The 21,262-nt window shown below is 28.2% G+C and overlaps 2 protein-coding genes across 2 annotated transcripts; both read right to left on the bottom strand.

The window, feature by feature from the left end:
- Nucleotides 1-808: 808 nt before the first annotated feature.
- Nucleotides 809-10,371, bottom strand: LOC145743575 (TGF-beta receptor type-1-like). Its single transcript, XM_082561572.1, has 12 exons — nt 10,226-10,371; nt 9,458-9,576; nt 9,112-9,298; nt 6,495-6,533; nt 6,127-6,255; nt 5,595-5,715; nt 4,601-4,761; nt 3,830-3,997; nt 3,328-3,484; nt 2,721-2,845; nt 1,982-2,115; nt 809-1,445 (listed from the first exon to the last, which is right to left on the bottom strand). The coding sequence occupies exons 1-12, from the start codon at nt 10,299-10,301 to the stop codon at nt 1,317-1,319; spliced, it is 1,545 nt and encodes a 514-aa protein (XP_082417698.1). The 5' UTR covers nt 10,302-10,371; the 3' UTR covers nt 809-1,316.
- A 1,724-nt stretch (nt 10,372-12,095) lies between these two features.
- Nucleotides 12,096-14,356, bottom strand: LOC145742984 (uncharacterized). Its single transcript, XM_082560832.1, has 3 exons — nt 13,980-14,356; nt 13,305-13,512; nt 12,096-13,227 (listed from the first exon to the last, which is right to left on the bottom strand). The coding sequence occupies exons 1-3, from the start codon at nt 14,336-14,338 to the stop codon at nt 12,571-12,573; spliced, it is 1,224 nt and encodes a 407-aa protein (XP_082416958.1). The 5' UTR covers nt 14,339-14,356; the 3' UTR covers nt 12,096-12,570.
- Between the last annotated feature and the right edge of the window lie 6,906 nt (nt 14,357-21,262).

Raw genomic sequence — 21,262 nt, forward strand, 5'->3', positions numbered from 1 at the left:
GCTCCTGAAGTTTACTTACTTGCTTATAGTAACAAACACCATAACAACAAAAGTTATGAAACAAGAACGTGTCACTTAAAAAATCCCCTTTTAAAGAGGAACTAAACTAGAGACATCTGCATTTTTTTATTTTTTTGTAAAATCTGACAATTTTATACTACATTATTTAACCTTGTTTTCTACAAAATGTATAGGCTTATAAATATGTGTATATAGGTTTTTATATAGACAGCATAAATGTAAGCTCAAAACTGTACGTTACAGTTAGTTAAACTGTTATAATATTAATTTTATTTAACATTTAAGTCAATCCTTCTAAATTAAATTTCAATTAGGGTAATACAACCATAGAGATACTAATATATCCCTCAGAGTAGGCGTTGCTAGTGTATTAGTAGCTCTATGAATATATATATTGAGATTTAAAAAAAAATATTGAGATTTTAAAATTGATAACTCATATATATCATAACTTGAAATTTGCAAAATCAACTAGCAATAAATAAAAGTCCAGCCTAATTTTAAAACAATTTTATTTACAAAAATGATTTATTTGACAAATGATGTACAATGTAAGCCTATAAACATAACATAAAAGCAAAACAAAATTAATTTTATTAATAAAGTTAAAGCTATTCTAAAAATGAAATTTATAAAAAAAATTGATTTACCAAAACATTTATAATTTTTTTTAAAGTGATAACCAACGTTTAATAAACATGCCAATTATAACAAATGAAATACTGATGATAAACAAACGTAAAAGTATGTTGAAACTTTGATTATAATTTGTATTAATAACTGGAGGTATTTTACAGAATTGAATAAAATTTGTTTTAAGCAAAATTGAGTTCGTATCAAAATTAATTCTGAAAAAATAGAAATTTTATGATGCTGATTTACGATTTAAACAATAACATTATATTGAACTTTTAGCGAAATATTACAAGAATAAATGTATTAGTTATGCAAATATTTAAAACATTATTAAAAAAGATAAAAATTGATTTGTTTTAAGGTAAAAAATATTATTATCATTTATTACATATAACAAAACAATTGTGTTTTTTATGTTAAACACCAACTAAAAAAAATTGATTATTACTTAAAGCAAGCTTACTAAAACTAATTAGAACAAGCAAAGTTATACCATCCCACAAAATAATTAATTTATAAAACCAACATTATTTTTAAAAATGTAATTTTTGATGTATAATGTTAAACGAGTTTATAAATTTTTGGCTGAAAAAGATTGGACATTTTTTCTTGGCCTGAAGTTACAAAAAAATTATTTTTTGATTCTTTTTTTTTTATTTTTAAACATCTTTAATTCCTTCTTCTTCGAACATTTTAGTGATTGATTTCTTTACCCTTAAAGCAGTCAAACGAGCACAACCATTCTCATACCAACATTCTTGCATTAACTCCCACATACCAGTTAGTGTCTGAAAAAAATATTTAAAAAAATATTCAATTTTTTGGGTACTATTATTAAGATTGACAACGGTATAGGATATTTAAAAAATAAAGATATATTGTACAACTTAATAAGACTACAAAAACCCTGTAAAAAATAGTCTTTGTTAGTGTTTAGAGAAAGTACTAAAGAGAAAACATTTATTTTTTGATGCCATTAATAAAATCAAAAATGTAATAAGATAATAAAATAAAGAAAAACAAATTTAAAACACTAGATATGTCTACATTAAAGCCTATAAAAATGACTGTAAGAACACCATCACTAATATATTTATATTAAATCCAATTATTAAAATATAAATTTAATTTTAATTATATTTTGCCAATTTTTTATTTTTTTTTATTCTAATAAGGTGTTCAGTAAGCTATAAATATTAGTTTAAAATTAATCTCAAGCATGTAGTTTAACATTAGTTATATTGTAATATTATCTGAATGGATTTTTGAAATATCCAATTTTTTTTTCAATTTTTTGGAATTTTTAAATTAATGAAAGTCTTACGTCGTTTTTAGTCCATGAAGGTCGTATTGGAGGTCGTTCCTTGTGATCGCAAACAATCTTCCTCATCTCTTCAATACTGGGATCATCCGGAGCAACATCAAAGTAAGGAAGTTGATATTCCAGAGCTGGGGCTCCTGTATTAAAAAAAAAATTTTTAAAAAATTAAAGTTTTGTTTTTTTTAAACAATTTATGTTTTAATTTTTAACTTAAAATTTGAACAATTTTACTTTTTAATTTTGTATTAATTTACTTTTATTAAAGCAACTTTTTTAACTTAACCATAATTTAAAGTTGGCAAATGATTTTTTCATTTAAAAAGATTGACTTCATTATAACATACTTATTTAATAATCTAATCAAATATTAAAATGCCTTAAGTCAGTTTAATAAATTGTTGAGCTAGGTATAATAAAAATGGGTCGAAGTAACTTATGCTACTCTATGTTTAGGTCGCGCATTTGACCTTCCCACAACGAGGATAAATAAATATACAAAAAAAATATATATTTGTTGATTTGGTCTTGATATGTAAAGGCCAAATTTATAATCTTATCAGTTTTAAATGTATTTGTCAATTTGTAAATGTTGGTTTAGTATAATTGTTCGTTTATTTAGATCATTGACACTGTAAATGAATATTTGGTTAAACAAATATTTGGATGAAATCATTCTATATACGCTTCACTTTACTATCACACAAATTTAAACAATAATAATAAAAGGTTTTAACAGTCATACCTTCTACACTACATCTTCTTGCAATCTCCCAATACACTAAACCTAGTGAGTAAATATCAGCCCTCTTGAACGAATCAAAATGATGAAGGTTTAGAGTTCCGTTCAATACTTCTGGTGCCATGTACCTATTATTATATCACATATAAATTAAAATTTGTATTTTTAAAAAACATAGTTGAAAGACAACTGGTGAATTTTAGTTTTGGGCATATAATATAAAATTAAAGATTACCTAAAATTTAAAACGATTTAGAATAAATGTAATTAAGTAATTTATTTTGATAATTAAAATAGAAGTATTTTATTAATATTTTAAAATCATAACCTTAATTAAAAAAACGAAGATAAAATAAAGATTAAGTTAATTTAAATTAAACACTTTTTCGATTTTAATTTTGTATTACAACAAAAAAAATATATCGTTTTTAATTTTGCTAAAAAATTTTACTATTTAATAAAATAATAAATTTATAAATTATAATTATGGATTTTATCTATTTATTAACATCATATTCTTAAACAGCAGAGACACAGTTAATTTAACCATTTTTTTTAATTTAAAATTTAAAAAAATAAATCTTTTTTCTTTTATTTTTAAAGTTCTTACCTTTTAGTGCCTACTCGATCATTAATAGGAATATCAATGCAATCAGTTGTTGAATCATGCCTAACTGCCAATCCCAGATCAGCTATAGCGCAATCTCCATTCTTTTTCACCAGAATATTCTTTGATTTCAAGTCACGGTGAGCTATCGGTGGTTTGCCTGTAAAATAATCAATAAAAAATTTGATTCTGATTCCTTAAAAAAAATTTGAAAGTTAATTTAAAATACTTGAAAATAATTCTTTGCTATAAGATGTACACATACAAAAAAATAAACTTATGTTTTATGAAACTATTTTTTAACAGAAAAATATTTTAAAATATGCAAGAAAATACAATTTAAAAAATAAAAGCAAATAATGACTCTATAATTTAAAAAACTCATATTATACCTTCTAACTGTATTATATTAAAAAAAAAAGATTAAACAGAAAAATTAATTGCACAAAATTAATTAATTTAGAAACCTTAAAAAAAAAACTTTTATTATTAATCAAATACCAACCCAAAGTGCCAATAATTTCCATATGTAGATGAGCCAATCCACTTGCAATAGAACCAGCCAGTTTAAACATTCCTGGAATATCTATCTTAGTTTCACACAAGTAATCGAACAAGGACCCATTCTGGTGGTATTCTGATATTAACCATAACTCCGTCCATGTGCCGACATCTAAGAGAAAAATATAAACGGTGAAGAATAGTTATGTTAAAATAAGGTTAGCTTAAAATAATACCAACTACGTGAAATTCTAAATGATATCTTATAGGGCTAAGCAAGGTTCTAAATGATATCTTATAGGGCTAATTCTAAATGATATCTTATAGGGCTATCCCATATTTAGGCTATAAAAGAAAGTTAAACAAATTAAATAAAAAATAAAAAAAATTTAATTTTGTAAAAGTTAAAAAGTGAAATTTTTTTATATATATAAGCCTAAAAGACAGAAGAAAATATTATATAAAAACAATTAACTAAAAAAATTGGTAAAAACACTTGCTACTTCACACATGAGGTCGTGGGTTCAATCCTCACTGCTCTCATGCTGTAGCGCCTTGAGTAAGGCGCTATGAACAAAATAAACTCCTGCTGAGCCAGCACCTAACCAGCAGCATAATTATCTGGCAATTATAATCTATAATATTCCAAACTGCCACAGGCAACTCAAGACTGGGTCGGAGTAACTGATGTTAATCTATGTTTAAGTCGCGCATTCCATTTTCCCACATCAAGGATAAAGATATATACAAAAAAATTTAAAAAAATATATCTAACCCTTATTATCAGCAGCAATAAATCCCAATATATTTTCATGTCGAAGCATAATGGTTTGGTAAATTTCGGCTTCTCTGAACCAACTTCTTTCATCTCTTGTTATAAATTTCTTTACAGCTACATCTTCGCCCCTCCATTTACCCCTGTATACTTCACCATATCTGGGTAAAAAAATTTAAAAAAATGTAAAATAAAATGCGAAAAATAATAAAAAATCAAAAAACAATTTTTGACTTAAATGTTAATAAAAAAAAACTAAAATATTTTTTACGTTATTAGTTAACTACAAATACTAAAGAAACACCAACAATTTTTTTTAGTATTGTTAAGTCCCTAGAAAAGTAATAGCCCATTGAACAAGAGTTGCATTATGTTTTATACAAACAAATGGTTGTGACAATACATTTAGCTTAAGATTAAAAAAAAAATGTAAAATAAAAAAAAATAAAAAAATGCCTTTAAAAAATTTTGACTAAAAAATGTAAACAAAAAATGCCTAAAATTATTTGGTTTATGTTAATATTTAAATAAAGATATATACTTTAAAATGCCAACATTTATTTTTTAAATACTTTAAAGATCTTAGTGGAAATCATAGCCTACTAAACAAGAATTAAATTTATTTTATAAAAAAAACAAAAGGTAAAAAAATACATTTGCTAAAATTTAAAATCTTTTGCAATTTTATCAAAAAATTTACATCAAAAATAAAAGAAAATTATAAATAATTTATAACAGATTTAATCTTACGATTTTGACATTTACCACTAACTACAAAAAAATGATCGAAAAAAGGATTTTAACATATTAGTTAACTAAAATTAAAAAGTTAAAATTTATATTATTTAATTTAGGTAGAAGTTTAATAAAGCAAAAAAAATGATTTTAAAAATGATGGTAATCAGTTGAAGGTAAATAATACTTAACACCTAACATAAGCCGCACAAGAAGCGGAAACTAACCACAAGAAATTGTAAAACAAAATCAAAATTACCTCCCTTTTCCAATAACCTCTTGTAGTTGAACCTGTCTTGCGATAGTTCGGTGAACAAGTAAAGGTAAACCAGCACCCGAACCACTGGATGAAAAGTTGCCCACATCGACCCCTGTGAAATCTAAAAATATTTTTAAAAAATATTAAAATTTGTTAAAGTTTTTTGACCAAGAAAAATGGTCTGTGATTATACTGAAGAATTTGCAAATATCTATATAAATAATAGAGCGTAACAGACAAAGCATATGTATGTCTAATTTAAAGGCCTTTAGAAAATAACCTGCAGTTTAAGGTACAGTGATACATTATCACAGACGAATATTAGTTGAGGGTTGTGACCAGATTATGACAATTAAAATTCAGCTAGTACGATGGGCTATCAACTAATAAATATAACCATCTAATGGTTAAAGTCTTTTAAAATAAAAGCAGTGGGAATTAAACACAACACCTCATAAAGTAATGAACAATGACATAATGTTTAAACTACAGAATTAATACGCATTAGATTGATAGACAGTTTTATAATTACCATTCTGAAAGTTGGGGTCAGATATACTAGTAATTGAACCTTTCGTGAGCAAAGGTGGATTTTTTTGTCTTTGTTTGAAAATGACAATCCCAATCGCAATCAATATCAAAATAAAACAACCGATGCTACCTGAAATACAAATAAATTAAATAAAATTAACTCTAATTGATATATCTTTTATTATTTACATTTATTAACTTTATACTTTTAATATGATTTTGGCACTGTAGGTTTCAGTTAATAAAAAAATTTAACGAGAAGTATAGATTTTTTTTGTTTTTAAGCTGTTGTTGTGATTTTTTTATATAAATTTAAACTTTTATTTACAAAATTAAAATTAGTATAAAAAAAACAAAATTAAAACTTACTTGTTAATATAATAGTAAGTTCAAGGGTCGAAAAGCCATCTAAAAAAATAAATAATTTTTTAGAAATAATATTAATATAAAATTTGTAAAAGAGCTTTAAAGGTGGTTATATAATTACAAAATTTACCAAACTAGTTTATCCAGTTTTATTCTACCAAACATTTTCCCATGCCAGCAAACGCAATTAAAAACAGTTCAAAAAAATCGTAAAATTAAAATCAATTTCCAATTACAAATTGAATCAATTTAATACGCCGTAAAAACCCGTGAATATAAAAACAATAAAAACCTTAACAGCAGTTAAGTAATTAAACGCGGCGCTGTTTCGAGACATTTTCAAACCGGGCCGTTTCAATTATAACAAAAGATTAAAACGCTATAGTAGGGCGACGAATTTGCAATTTTGTCTGCAATTGTTTCAGCTGTTTTGACAGCTTTGCAGTTAGCAGACAGTTTAATTTTAATCGTATTTCTTTAAAAAATAAACGACAGGATATATTGGTAAGTTAATGGGTTTAAAATTTCATTTTAAACAACGACAGGTTACTGTTACTAATCGCAACCTTGAAACCTGAAACCAAATTCGACAAGCGCTGATTTTAAACTTTATACACAGTTTACACACAATTATAAATATAACATAGGCCTATATAGTTACCACACAAAATTTAGTCTTAATTAAGCAAGCACAATTCTTTATATGTAAAATTTAAAGCTTGATATTGTATACAATTTTAAAAACGATATATTATAGCGCATTCTAATTTTTTAAATATATTATTTCGGGGCGTACTGTTAAGTAGAACAAATTTTGCGATTTCACGCACTTTGTAAAATCGTAAAATAATAATAAAACTATAAATGTGAACAATTATAAAAGGTTGTCAAGTCGTTATTTATTTCTATATGATAAGATGTACTCACAATGTTTGGGTTTTTATAGCGTGATATAATAAATTGAACAATTAAAAGAAACCCGGAAAGTTAATTAAATGAGGAAAATTGAAAATGTAACGGTAGTTATAAAAATAAAAAATTAACGAAACCAAAAAAAAAAACATTTCCAATTTTATAAAACTTTAATTATAAAAAACCTGGCACAAATTATTTATTTTTAAAAGTATGCAACAGTCTAAATGTGAAACAGGGGTGTTGTTATTGTAAACTAGCGCAAAACGTAAGTGTATACACACAATAATGTAGTGTAAACCTCTTAGGGTTGACAGACATATCAGCGTCTTCATTTTCAGACATTGTCAATATTTAACAGACATTCGTGACATAACGTGGAATTTCTTAAAGGCTCATTTAAAATTTATATATAACTTAAATATAACACGTTTAATTACTAAATTAATACTCAAAAATATTAAAAATTGGAATGGGTACACATATACCATTTTATGTTATTCGAATTTTTTTACAAGAATTTCTATAAAACCACATTAAAAATTTAAAGAATAGACTTTCAATAGAATACTGAGTAAATTTTTCATTGTAGTTGGCGTTAATTAAGTGAAATTAAGGTCATATCTCACGGAGCAAAATCGGGTTATATTTAATTAATAGAAAGTGTTTATTATTAGAACAAATAAAGATTGGTCTAGTTTGAAAGCTGAAAGGTCAAGGCTATAAGTAACCTACTGACCTTATTTGCACAAACAGACGACGTCGCGAATTTAACAATAGTAAATAATCGAAAGTACAATAAGGCACTGTGATGTCATAATCGTAAATACGCAAAATTAAAAAAAAATTAAAAAAATTTGAATTTGCAAAAAATAAACAGCGTTGTTTAAAATAATTTTTTTTTCTAATTAACTTTACACAAAAAAAACAAAATATTTCGTGAATATATTAACATTCTGGTATATCGGAAGTTAGTATCACGATATAATTAACTGTCTTAAATATTGGGTATTTAACTCACGTTGTTTTAAGATTAATAGGTTTTTAATATGACATGTTTTTAGACAGTACAGACAATAATCGGTCACTAATTATGTTTTAAATTTATAAATTCACAAAATATTTATATAAAATTTTTATTGTGAGAATTTAAAACTAAGGGCACTAAAAAGTTAAAGTATATATATACACAAACATATTTTAAAGGGGTTAATAACCTAATATTTATTTACAATTATTTGTCTATTTCAAAAATTTCACTTTAAGACATTGCTTAATAAAATTTAATTAAAAAGGGATTCCTATTGGAAAAGTTTTGTTTTTTGTGTGTGTTATACCTTTACATTATGTAGTTATTATCGCCATTTTAACACACAAAACATTTTATAAACAGCATTGTGTAGTGATTAGAACAATTGGCTTTACTATATGAGATCCTTGGTTCGATCACCACTGCTCTCATGCTGTACTGCTCTTAAGTAAAGTGATATAAATGGCATAAACCCCTGCTGAGCCAAAAATTAATTAACAACTTAGTTATTGGGCAATTATAATCTATAATATCCCAAACTGCCACAGGCAACTCGAGACTGGGTCAGGATAACTGAAGTTACTCTATGTTTAGGTCATGAAGTCGACTTTCCCACATCAAGGATAAATAAATATATAAAAAAATACAAAATAATAAACTATGTTTAAAAAAACATACCATCTGAAACAGTTGGTTCATCACGATTTTGAGGTTCTTGTAGTACAGGAGGGGGGAGATCTGCGTTACAAAAGTTACCCACACAACATTCAATCTTTAATATTGGGTTTTTAATTGGTTGGCAAATAAACGGCCTTTCTGGTGGGCTTAAATCGTCCACACCAAAACAACCATATTGGACCAATTTCTGAAAAAAGACCAGTAAGATTGTCATAAAAAAAATATTCTATATATATATATATATGTTTAAAAAAGTTGCGAAAAAAATAAAACTAGACAGTCCTAAAAATTCAATTTATACAAATTTCAAACAAATTTTGCCTCAAATATTAATTGTTTTATTTACCAATTTACTTTCTGGAAGAATCTCAGAACTAACATAACATCTTCCGTTCTCAACTGTACATTCGTTACTATTTCTAGGACATGTGGGATTTCTTTTCGTGCCATCACATCTGCATGTTACTAAAAAGAAAAAATATAATATTAGCAAAATTTCATGTTAAGTTGCTTTTAAGTAATGAAAAACAAACATAAGATAGTATAGGAAGTAACATAGAAAACAGCTTTTTTGACGTGATATTGCTTTAGCTTTCAAAAAATCACTTAAAAAAAGTACATATATATATATACCTTTAAAAAATAAGATTTTTATTACACAAACACTATAAATATTAAACATAATATTACTAGTTGCCTAATACACATTATATATACTTTATCTTTTAAATCATAGACAATTTTAGGCAGTTTTGATATGGAAAAACTACAAAATGTTAACCACTTTAAACACCGGCAGCATGGTGTGATAGTAAGAACACTTGCTACACCACACATGAGGTCGTGGGTTCAATCCCCACTGAACTCATGCTGTAGCGCGCTTGAGTAAGGCGCTATAAACGGTATGAACTCCTGCTGAGCCAGAACTTTATCATCAGCATAATTATCGGGCAATTATAATCTATAATATCCAAAACTGGCACAGGCAACTTGAGACTGGGTCGAAGTAACTGATGTAACTCTATGTTTAGGTCGCGCATTCGACCTTCCCACATCGAGGATAAAGTTATATATATATATATATACAAAAAAAAAAAAAAAAAATTAAACTTACTATTTGTTGTTGTTCCATGTTGAATATTATCCAAAAATATAATTCCGAATAAAAAACACAATTTTGAGTATTTCATGGTTTAACCAGAATTTAATACTTATTTAAGTTTTAGTTTGTTTTAAGTTAATCAAAAAATTATATATATAAATTCTGTAAAAAATAAATAATTTAGGTTTTAGTTTTGTTTGTTATAAAACTTAATCACAAAATCCTATATCTGTGATCTAAAATTGTCTAATAGCTTTGTCTAAACGCTTATAAAAAATTAAATTGATTATTAGACAATTACAGTTTAACGGTTACCTATTAATAATATTCTAAAACAAAATGACAAAAATACCAACCATTTATTATTAATCTATTAGGTATTAGATTAAACTCTAAATAAAACCAAAATTTTACAATCGGACAACGAACAATTTTTCCTAATTTAAACCCATATTTCAGCGTTTTTAAACTGCTATTGGCGAGCTAACAAGGACTTCAGTTTTACCAATATTATTCTAGCCAAGATATAAATGTTTTTATAATGTTTTCACAAGTTTTTAATATAAAAATAGTTCGAATCACGAAATAATAAAGCGGTTTCCTTAAACATTCAATTACTTTCAGACAATTGCGTTTTTCTCTCACATTCCACAAACTTTTTCTTAAAAATTTCTCCTTCTTCTTAAACACTCATCCGCTTAACAACTCTCTCTCTCTCTGTATATTAATTGCGTTTATCCTCAATATAAGAATAAAAGAAATGTTACTTTTTATCTACTAAGCCAACCCTACATTTATTATAGCATCGCATTATAATATGTTTAAATAAAATAGTTGCATATATATACAAATTTATAAATAGAATTTAGGAAAATTAGATGATGATATCATTTTGCATGACAATAAACATATATCTTACACATATGACGTAATGTTTACGATTTTTTCTGTATCAGCTCTGTACGTAGCTACCATCCTAAAAATTTTGCTTAAAATAAAGTAATAGCTCTGGGTAACTAACATTTGTGGTGTCTGGGTAAATTTATGTGGGCAATTAATAGTTGAGAGTTGCGAGCATATTACTACAAAAAAAATAAAGTCTGTAGGGCAAAATATTGACTTTTTTCAATAAATATACTTTCAGTCTTAAATATTTTATTTAGAAAAAAATAATCCAGAATCAGTTACACAAAAATTTTTTATTTAAATTTTTTTTTTATTGCGAGAAAATAAAATATTTTGCACGAAGCAGGGTGCGAACCGAATAGATAAATTCGTCAAATAAATACAGTTTTGATCAGTAAAATATTTAACTAATTAAAATATACAATTTAAACAATTGTAAATTTAAAATAAAATGATTAAGGCCCGTTCACACGGCTGGGCTTGCGTTGCGCTACGTTACGTTACGTAACTTTGCGAGTTTTCGTTCAGACTGTTACGAATTCTTACGTGGCCACAAGGTGGTAGAATATTATTTAACATAGCAACCGCCCGTTTCTAAGAAAGCTACTCTTGTCGCCTGCTTTAATTTTTGCAATAGTACATAGTTGGGTAACAAACATAAAGTTTCTCCTTGTAATTAATTATTTTTTTTAAAATGCGTTCCTTTACAAAAAAACAAAAAGTTGCCCTGGCAGTTTTGCTATCCCATCACAAGTGTGGTACCATAAGAAAGTATCACGTTCATCCTATTCTTCAAAAAAGAGAAAGTTTGGGTATGATTTTTAAAAATGTTTTCGAATTGCCTTTTTTAAATATTAAAAAATAATATAACGACTTTTGTTTTAAAGGCGAGCATCATCGCCTAGTACAAGAGTTACGAATATCCAGAAAAGATAAATTTTATGTGTATTTTCGAATGTCACCAGAAAAATTTGATTCTTTGGTAAATTTAATTGGCCCTTTAACAAAAAAACAAACTACACCAATGCGGAAGCCAATAAGTGTTAAAGAAAGGCTGGCAATAACTTTAAGGTGAAATAAATTAAATTTAAATAATTTTTTTATTTAAATTATTTTTTATTGCGAAGAAAAAAATATTTTGCATGAAGCACAGTGCGAACCGAATAGATAAATTCGTCAAATAAATACAGTTTTGTTCCATAAAATATTTAACTAATTAAAATATACAATTTGAACAATTGTAAATTTAAAATAAAAGTATTAAAATTGAATAGTCTCTTTCTGCAAATATAAAAGCGTAAAGTAGTAAAAATATTTTAAAATCTGTTTTTCATTTTTTTTACCTAAAATAGATAGTTTTCTAAATACAAAGTAACCTTAAAAGAACAGTTTAAAGTATAGCAATATGGCAAGCAAGAAATAAAACGTCTAAAATCTAAAGCTCAAGATTTTCACTTTTCGTCAAAACCACAAATTTTCGGGTACTTCGGTTCGTGGCATTTTAAATACGAGTATTTTTCCCTTTTACCATCACAATTACTATCGCTAATGTAATAATCTTGTCCGTTGTTGTTTCTTTCAGCAGCTGATCTCCCAAATAGGCTACCATGGGTTAGCAACTGAACCTGGCAGTTTGCGATCAAGAAATATTCAGCAAAAGTTTTTCGTACTTTGTCGCGAATCGATTTTTTTTTGCCCATGTTTTTTTCGATATGCATAATATGGATAATAGAGTCGCTTAAAGTAACAACATCAATTAGTAGACCTTCGTTTTTAGATTCATCTTTAAGCTCTGTTATTGCATTTTCCTTTACAGATTCAATGTCTGATGTCACGAAGACTCGAAATTTAATTTTTTTGCCTTTTGGTTGTTTTTGAACATAGTCCTTCGCATAATTTCGAAAACATTTCACGAAGTTCATTTCGTCGCCCTCCGAAAGAAATTGATTATATTCTTCCAGTCCTGTACGCATTACTATAGCAACGGTTCGAATTTTAAATTCGTCGTCAATTCGAGAAAGATCGCTCTTTAGAACCTCTTGTATTATTGCCTCCACTTTAGAAGAAGGATTTATCATAATTGAAATCAAATTTCCGTAATCAAAATTCTAAAAAAAAATAAAAAAAATTATTTAAAATTTATATGATATTTTTTACAATTGTGTTTAACTATTACGTTGCTCACCACGTCATTGATGACGTCATCGTTTAATATTGAGTGCGAATTTGTCACGTGACCAGTCAAAAATGACGAAGGGTCATCCGAAGGGCAAATATATAGCTTCTCTGTTTCAGGATCGCGTAAATCTTTAACTTTGGTGTAGTCGTATTTGAATGGCAAATCTTTTAGGCCTACGTTCCAAGATACAGGTTGCCAGTCAATAAAGAATAACCTGTAAGTACAATAATATTAATAAAAGGTTCGTTTGGGCTTTTATAAATGCACGTAACATAGCATTAAATACCGCAAGTGACACACACAATTTTAAATTGCACATAATATAAAAGTGTGGACATCTGTGTACAGACCGATAGCCAACAAAAAATGGCATTGTTAATAACAATATTACTCAAAATTGAACAAAACATAACACATTTTATAAAAAATAGGTTAAGTTAACTGGTTGAATAATGAAAAGTACATAAGGGTGCACGAATTTAGACTAGTTTTAACCAGTCGTATAGTCAGACTTTTTAACGTTGTTATCAAATGAATCATCTAAGTAAAAACTTTAAAATACAAAAACTTAAATTGTTAATCTTTAAGCAGTGTGTACTTTAAAACTTGTGTATTCGTACAAAGCTACTGTTTGTTATAGGCTTAAACTGTGGTTTATAATAATTAACGATTAAGTTTTACCTTCCCGTTCGTATGGCTTGTTGAAATGCAGCAGTTATCGCACCAATACTGTCACCTAGTCCGGCGTTAGGTTTAAAAACCAAGATTTTCTTGTTATTACATGCAATATTAGTTGATAATAGGGTTTTGTTATGCCACTTTGCGTATTTAATCATCGCTTTGTCTATTGGAACCCATTTTGATTTGCTGTTTAATTGGAATGGTGACCATGTTGTTTTGTCTTTGTTCGGTTCTTTACATTCTTTTTCGTTGTTTTTTGTGCAATTTATTTCGTCTCCTGCTTTTGAGTCGTTCTTTCCCAAGCAAAAATGTAAGAGTAAAAATACAGCAAGCAACAAGTACTTTATCTTGTCTACCATCTTAAGGAATAACTTTTCAAATCTGTGTTGCAACGTAAAAAAAACATTTTAAATTACGTTGTACAATTACGAAGTTTTGGTAAAAAAAACATAGAAAAACAGGCTAACTACACTGCCTTTATACGATAACTAGAATGACTATTTTACTCAAACATTTAAACTGTACCGCAAGCAAAGTAAATTGGCTTAAGTAAGTTATAACAAAAAACCAAGTCACTTTAAATATTATAAAAAATTAACCTTTCGAGGCATATTCTATAGCAAAAACTGGGGTATATTCATCCTATTTTTGCGCCAATCTAACATTTTAAATTTTTTAAGAACCTGCTAGTTTTATGCCACGTTTGTTTATGCTTTTTATGAAATATTAAAAACGAAAATTGAGATTTCCTGCCTGACAATTAAGGAAATAATAAAACATGCATGTGCTTAACAATGCGTAACATAATCAACAACTAGTGTTGCCAAAAAAGTCCTTAAAATTTTAATATCCACTTTATAAGATTACGTCGTCTAATGACACGTAATCTATCCTGGGGCGTCGTGAAACTAGTAATTAAACTTTAAAAATACCACGGTGTATTCTAGTAATGTTGTAAACCTTTACAGCCTAACACCAGGCGTTTACATTACTGAAGTCTAAAATTTAATTTTTTTTTCATTTTCTATGCTTTATGCCTGCTAAAAGGTATTTAATTTGATGTTTGAAAGGCGCTGTCTGACAGCCCGTGAAAGTGAAAACGTTATTTAAGCGATTAACATTCTTAAAATGTTCTGTCTAAGGAACCATAAACAAGTGTAACCGCAATTTTCATTTCTTGGTTAGATAATTTAAATAAATTTTCACATTAAATATATTCTAGACTCTTTCTACCATAGACATAGTTATAGTTACAACTACATAACATCTACAACCTATACATAAAACTAAGACTTAATCAAAAAAATAAAATTCATATTAATATTGTTTACTTTTAATTTTTAGCATTAAATTTTACTGAATACTTATACTATTGACATGTTTTGCCAATAAATAAAATAAAACTGTCATATAAAACTTATAAGTAACCCCAGGCTATTACTCAATTATTATGATCTTTCTTAAACAGTACTTTGTGTTGTTTTAGAAATAAAGAGTTTTACAATTTAACTATTACTAAGAACAGCCCCTTTTTACTTTTTTTCTCCCTTTACAAAACAAACAATGTACCTGTGATTCTGCTAATTTTAAATCTATTTAATTACACGACAAGGTAAATAAACTATTCATAGAAAATGGAACGATTTCACATGTCATTTATGTCTGTTTGCTATATTTTAAACCTGTCTGTACCACAAAAAAATGTCTGCTTGCTATATTTGCCAATATATTGAACTTCAAAAAATGATTGATTACGGGCTTGGTTTGTACGAATATAACTATTTTAGTCTCATTTGATGCGTAACAGAGAAAGTTTAAGTTACAAATGTATTTAGTATTAGTTTTACTCAAAAATATAGAAATTTTATTTCTGCAAATACAAAAAATTTTATTGCTTAAGAAACACGAAAATTATTGCACAGTATGTTTTAAATAACGCGTCAAAAAAAAAGTTTAAAAATTTAGATTGTAACTCTACAAAATTAGAAAGGAAGTTCTTCACCGAGGTTACCAACCCTCGTTTACATTCTGAGTCGTTGCAGCACCTGAATTCTGAACGTAAATTTATAACAATATTAATAATAAAACAAGTATGTATTGAGTTACTACCAAAGGTTTTAAGTTCAACTTTTGCTGCCTCCATGCTGCGGAGCCTTTAAGTACAGCGCTAATTTAATTTTGTGCCAGATAAAAATTATAAGAGGAGTCACCAGACAAAATTTTTTGTATATGTTTATCCTCGATGTGGGAAGGTCGAATGCGCAACTTAAACATAAAGCAACATCAGTTACTCCGACCCAGTCTCCAGTTGCCTGTGGCAGTTTAGGATATTATAGATTATAATTCCCCGATAATTATTTCTGATTAAGTGCTGGCTTAGCAGGAATTCATACTGTTTATAGCGCCCTACTTAAGGGCGCTACAGCAAAATAGCAGTGGGAATTGAACCCACGACCTCATGTGTGGTGTAGCAAGTGTTCTAACCACTACATCACGCTGCTGGCTTAGGCTTAGTTTTATTTTTTACATTAAAGAGAAATATTTAAAAAACTACAAAATTTCTGGTTTTAAATAAATTTAAAAATATTTAAATTTTTTGGCATCTTACCTCAGAGGAGCTGGGTTGCATTTCGACTTTGTTACTTTTTTTTGAACTTGAAGTGCAGTAACAAGCAACAGCCACGGCAATAATTAATCCAACTGCAACCCCACAACCTACAGATATACCGATGATTGCTTCGGTACTTAAACCGTCGGATGGTGGCACTGGTGGGTTTGTTGTTACATCAATCTGTTTTATATTAAACAATTTAAGGTTTCTAAAATAACGTGTGGTATATTAGACTATCAAATTTAAAGGTTAAGGGGCTTTTTACAGATAGGTTATTAAGGACGCTTTAGCATAACTTTTTCTATCAAGAGTTTTTTTTTGTATATATCTTTATCCTCGATGTGGGAAAGTCGAATGCGCGACTTAAACATAGAGTAACATCAGTTACTCCGACCCAGTCTCGAGTTGCCTGTGGCAGTTTAGGATATTATAGTTTATAATTGCCCGGTAATTAATTATGCTGCTGATTAAGTGCTGGCTCAGCAGAATTTCGTACCGTTTATAGCACCTTACTCAAGGGTGCTACAGCATGAGGTCAGTGGGGATTGAACCCACGACCTCATGTGTGGTGTAACAAGTGTTCTTTCCACTACACCACGCTGCCGGTCAAGTTATAAACCTTTCAATTGCTTTTAGGTGATACCAAAAACAAAATTTTTTGTATAGTTACAGCTTGCGAGTAAGTGAGAGTGTTTTACCATAATAGGTCATAACTTGACTTGACCTGAAGTTCTTGATTTTATCTTGAATTTTTTTAACTAAGGTTTAAACTAGCTTAGAACTTACCATAATGATCGAAACATAACCGCTGGTTTTGCAACTACATGTCACATAAACAAATATATTTTCTGGTTCAAATTTGCTAGTAGTGCAGTCGCTCGTTGCCCATGTATTATCATCATGTTTAGCACAAACTAATTGCTTATTTTTGTTATTTTGTTCAATTCCGTTCTCATCTACTTCATAAAACTAAAAATGAAATAAAATGTGTTAATTTTTTAATGTAATTCATTTTAGTTTTTAGACTTATTTTGTTTGTTTTTTAATCTATTTTTAACAATTTTAAATTAAATTGTAAACTAAATTTTATAAAAAATAGAGTAACCTGGTAGAGTTGAAATCTAAGATCAATTGGGTTTTTAGATTCAACATACATAACCATACTGTTGACCATATTTTCGCTCGGAAATAAGGAATCATCAGAAAAAGATTGAAATACCACTTTTTCTAAACAAAATTTAATAAGTTAGGTAATATTTAAACTTTAATAGCTAAATATTGTAACCGAGTCTTAGGCAGTGTTGCATTTAAACCCCTCCTCCTCAAAAATAAAACGTACCTCCATAAGTACAATTAGTTGTAGCATATTGTTTATCTTCGACGCCCGGCTCTTGTAAATTGTAATTAAATGTAGTGCCAGCAAATGCATCTTCATAGTTGATTATTTTTTTATTGAAGTTTGTAACAGCAAAGGATCCAGTAGAAGCATCTCTTGTTGAAACTATTTTTGGTATTTCCAGAACGGCTAGAACTAGGTAGGTTTGCGAATCGGAATATGTGTTTACACTTTCTGAGTCAATTTTTTCGGTAGTCAGACTAACCTTTGAGGCCATAGAATTCAGGCTGTCCAAAATCCTTTTAAAATAATTTGATCTGTTCGTTAGTACCTTAAATAATCCTTGCCACACAATGGTTTATAAAAATAGTCAACCAATATATTTATCCATTTTCTCAAATATAAAATAAACTTTATTCTAAATTAAATTAAATTACTTTGCTGATTCCTTATCAACGCTGGATGAGCTGTTTGCATCTAATTCAGGGTTTAATAAGTTGTTTGTTATTGAAACAACAGCGTCAGCCTCCTATTAATAATTTGTTTAAGTAATGAATTGCAATTCTAGTATATAATAACTGTAAACTTTTTTTTTTAAATGTTGTTGCTCATATCAAGTTTTTATGTTTCAAATAATCTTTAGTTTAAATTTATTTATCATGCAAAAGTTTACAAATACCTTTTCTTCTACGGTCTCTTGAGAACTAATATCTTCCACAACAGACACAGATTTGGTGACGTCATCAGACGTAATTTGAACCGGATCTGACGTCATCACCTGGACTGCATCGATTTGCTGAGCTGAATTTAAATCTTCAAACTTTTCAGAGCAATTCAGCCAAATATATTCAGGCGTTGTATTTTTTAAACATTCGTAAGAGCCTGTCGGTTTTCCAGCTAAACAAGTAAACAAGAATTTTATGAACCACAGAAACAGGAACGTCGTGAAGTATTGTAAACAAAACTTGCTACAAATATTTTCAAATTATCTTTAATTGGATTTTTTGAATTTCTTGTACCCAACGGTTCTTTGAAAATCTTAGAATCGTAAAGTACGAGAAAAAATTAGCGAGGACCGTTAAATACTAGAGAGAATCAGCTAGGACCGTAAAATATAAGAGTAAGAATTAACAAGGCCAGTATAACACTATAGATAATTAGGCAGTATCGTAAAGTACGAACTTTTTTTTGAGAACAGTAAAGTACAAGTGATCCGATTTTTTTGAAAGATAATATTATTTTTAAAGCAAATTCTACTTTTCCTTTTTATCGCAATTGTCTAAAGGAAACAAAAAGCTTACGATATTCGCTATCTGGACCGCATGTATTCGAACTATAACTTATAGAATTTGGAAGTGTTGCTTGAAAAGTTGCTTTTCCTTCGGTATTTGGATCGTCGGTATTATGCTCTGGACACATTTCTAAATAATATAAAAACGTAAGAATTATTATTTGTGTATACATTTCTTAAAAGTCGTTTTTTATAGCCCCTTTAAAGGGTTTAACACATTTTTTTATATTTTTTAACTTACCGATGTCGCAATTTTTTCCGCCCATGTTTTCATCGCAAGTACAAGTATATTCAGAAGGGAAATCCCCTTGTTCGCAGGTTTCACAGGCATCTTCAGTAACACAATAGTCCTCTGTATAAAAAAATAATCAAAAAGTAGGTTTAACTAATAAAATATTTACGTTTTTTAGTGTTCTCATTGCAATAGACTGTAGTTTTTCTCAAATGCTTAAAAATGGCTGGTTGCTTGCGCCATTGTTATAACCTAATCGTAATTTTTACATGATCTAACAATACTGCCATATAGTCAACAACGACTTGAAAAAATTATCATAAAGCAAATACATGCAATAAACGCTTTTATGTTATAAATAAATAAAAGCACATTACTGCATAAATAGATAGGTTAACAAAAGTTAAGAGTAACAACATATGTTGAAGTATTTTAACATTTGGAATTTTCAACTAAACTCACGTATAGAACAAGATGTTCCACTCCAAGATGCATCACAAACACAGATTTCTTTTTCGTTTTCTATTTTACAATGACCATTTTTACCACATTCTATTTCACACGGAGTTGGTGGTAGTGTATATACCTTTAAGTAAGTTAATTTTTAACATTTTAATCTATAATTTTTATAACTTTTGTAACTAAAAATGGTCTCACAATAATTTTACAAGATTGACATCTTATATTTAATGTGAATGTAGTTACAAATATTAATAAAAGTTTTATATTTCTAAGCTAAAGTAAAAACAATATAGTAGCAAAACAATATAGTAGCAAAGCAATGGTATAGCCTGCGTTAATTCATTTAAGCAGTGTAATTTTAAACCTAGTAATTACATCATGCCATTAATAATTAAAAATTTACGCTTTTAAGGGGTAGTACTAAAATACGGGATGCGGGAAGTTGCGGGGTGCGGGAAATACCGAGGCCGTATGTAAACGTTAACAAAAAAACGCTGAACGCGGAAAAGGACAGACTTTTTATACCCCCCCCTAATCTTCCCTTGTGCTTTATATTCAATTTCGCATCATTTCTTGACGTTTAAAGTCAATCCCGCATCACCCCTTAGCCCTTTAGATAAAAACAGCAATCATCCCGCAGAAAAGTACAAAAATTCCGTTCGGTCCCGCATTCCGCGAATTTTCGTTAACGTTTACATACGGTCCAGCACTATCCCGCATCCCGTACTTTAGTATTGTCCTATTTATATATTTTTAGTATTGTCCTATATATATCCCTTTTAAGAATACTTAAACGTTAACTTACCATATTAATTGCAAAATAACCGCTAGATTCGCAAGTGCAAGTGACGTAAACAAAAATATTTTCAGCCTCAACCGATGATGTAGAACAATCGTCATTTGTCCAAGCACCATTTTCGTTCCATTTTGAACATACAGCTTTTATTGAGTTATTTGCTATATCGATACCAGTACTGTCTAATTCAAAAAACTACAAAAAAAAGAAGGTTTATTTTAACTACCATTCTTAACTGAATTAAAATAAATTTTAAACCTTACATTTATTTATACAAATGTTACAACCATATTTTTAATAGGAAAAGTATTAAGTGAAAGAAGATAGATAATTTGTAGAATTTACTACCCTAGCCTAATCTAAATCTAAGATAAGTCAATCCAGGCAATATTAAAAATTACGTTTACCTGGTAAAGTTGAAATCTAAGATCAATTTGGTTTTCAGACTTAACATACATAACCATACTGTTGACATTATCGTCGCTCGGAAATAAGGAATCATCAAAAAAAGATTGAAATACCACTTTTTCTAAACAAAATTTAATAAAGTTAGAT

Source organism: Corella eumyota, chromosome 2 (assembly GCF_963082875.1).
Source record: "Corella eumyota chromosome 2, kaCorEumy4.1, whole genome shotgun sequence".
Classification (NCBI taxonomy): domain Eukaryota; kingdom Metazoa; phylum Chordata; class Ascidiacea; order Phlebobranchia; family Corellidae; genus Corella; species Corella eumyota.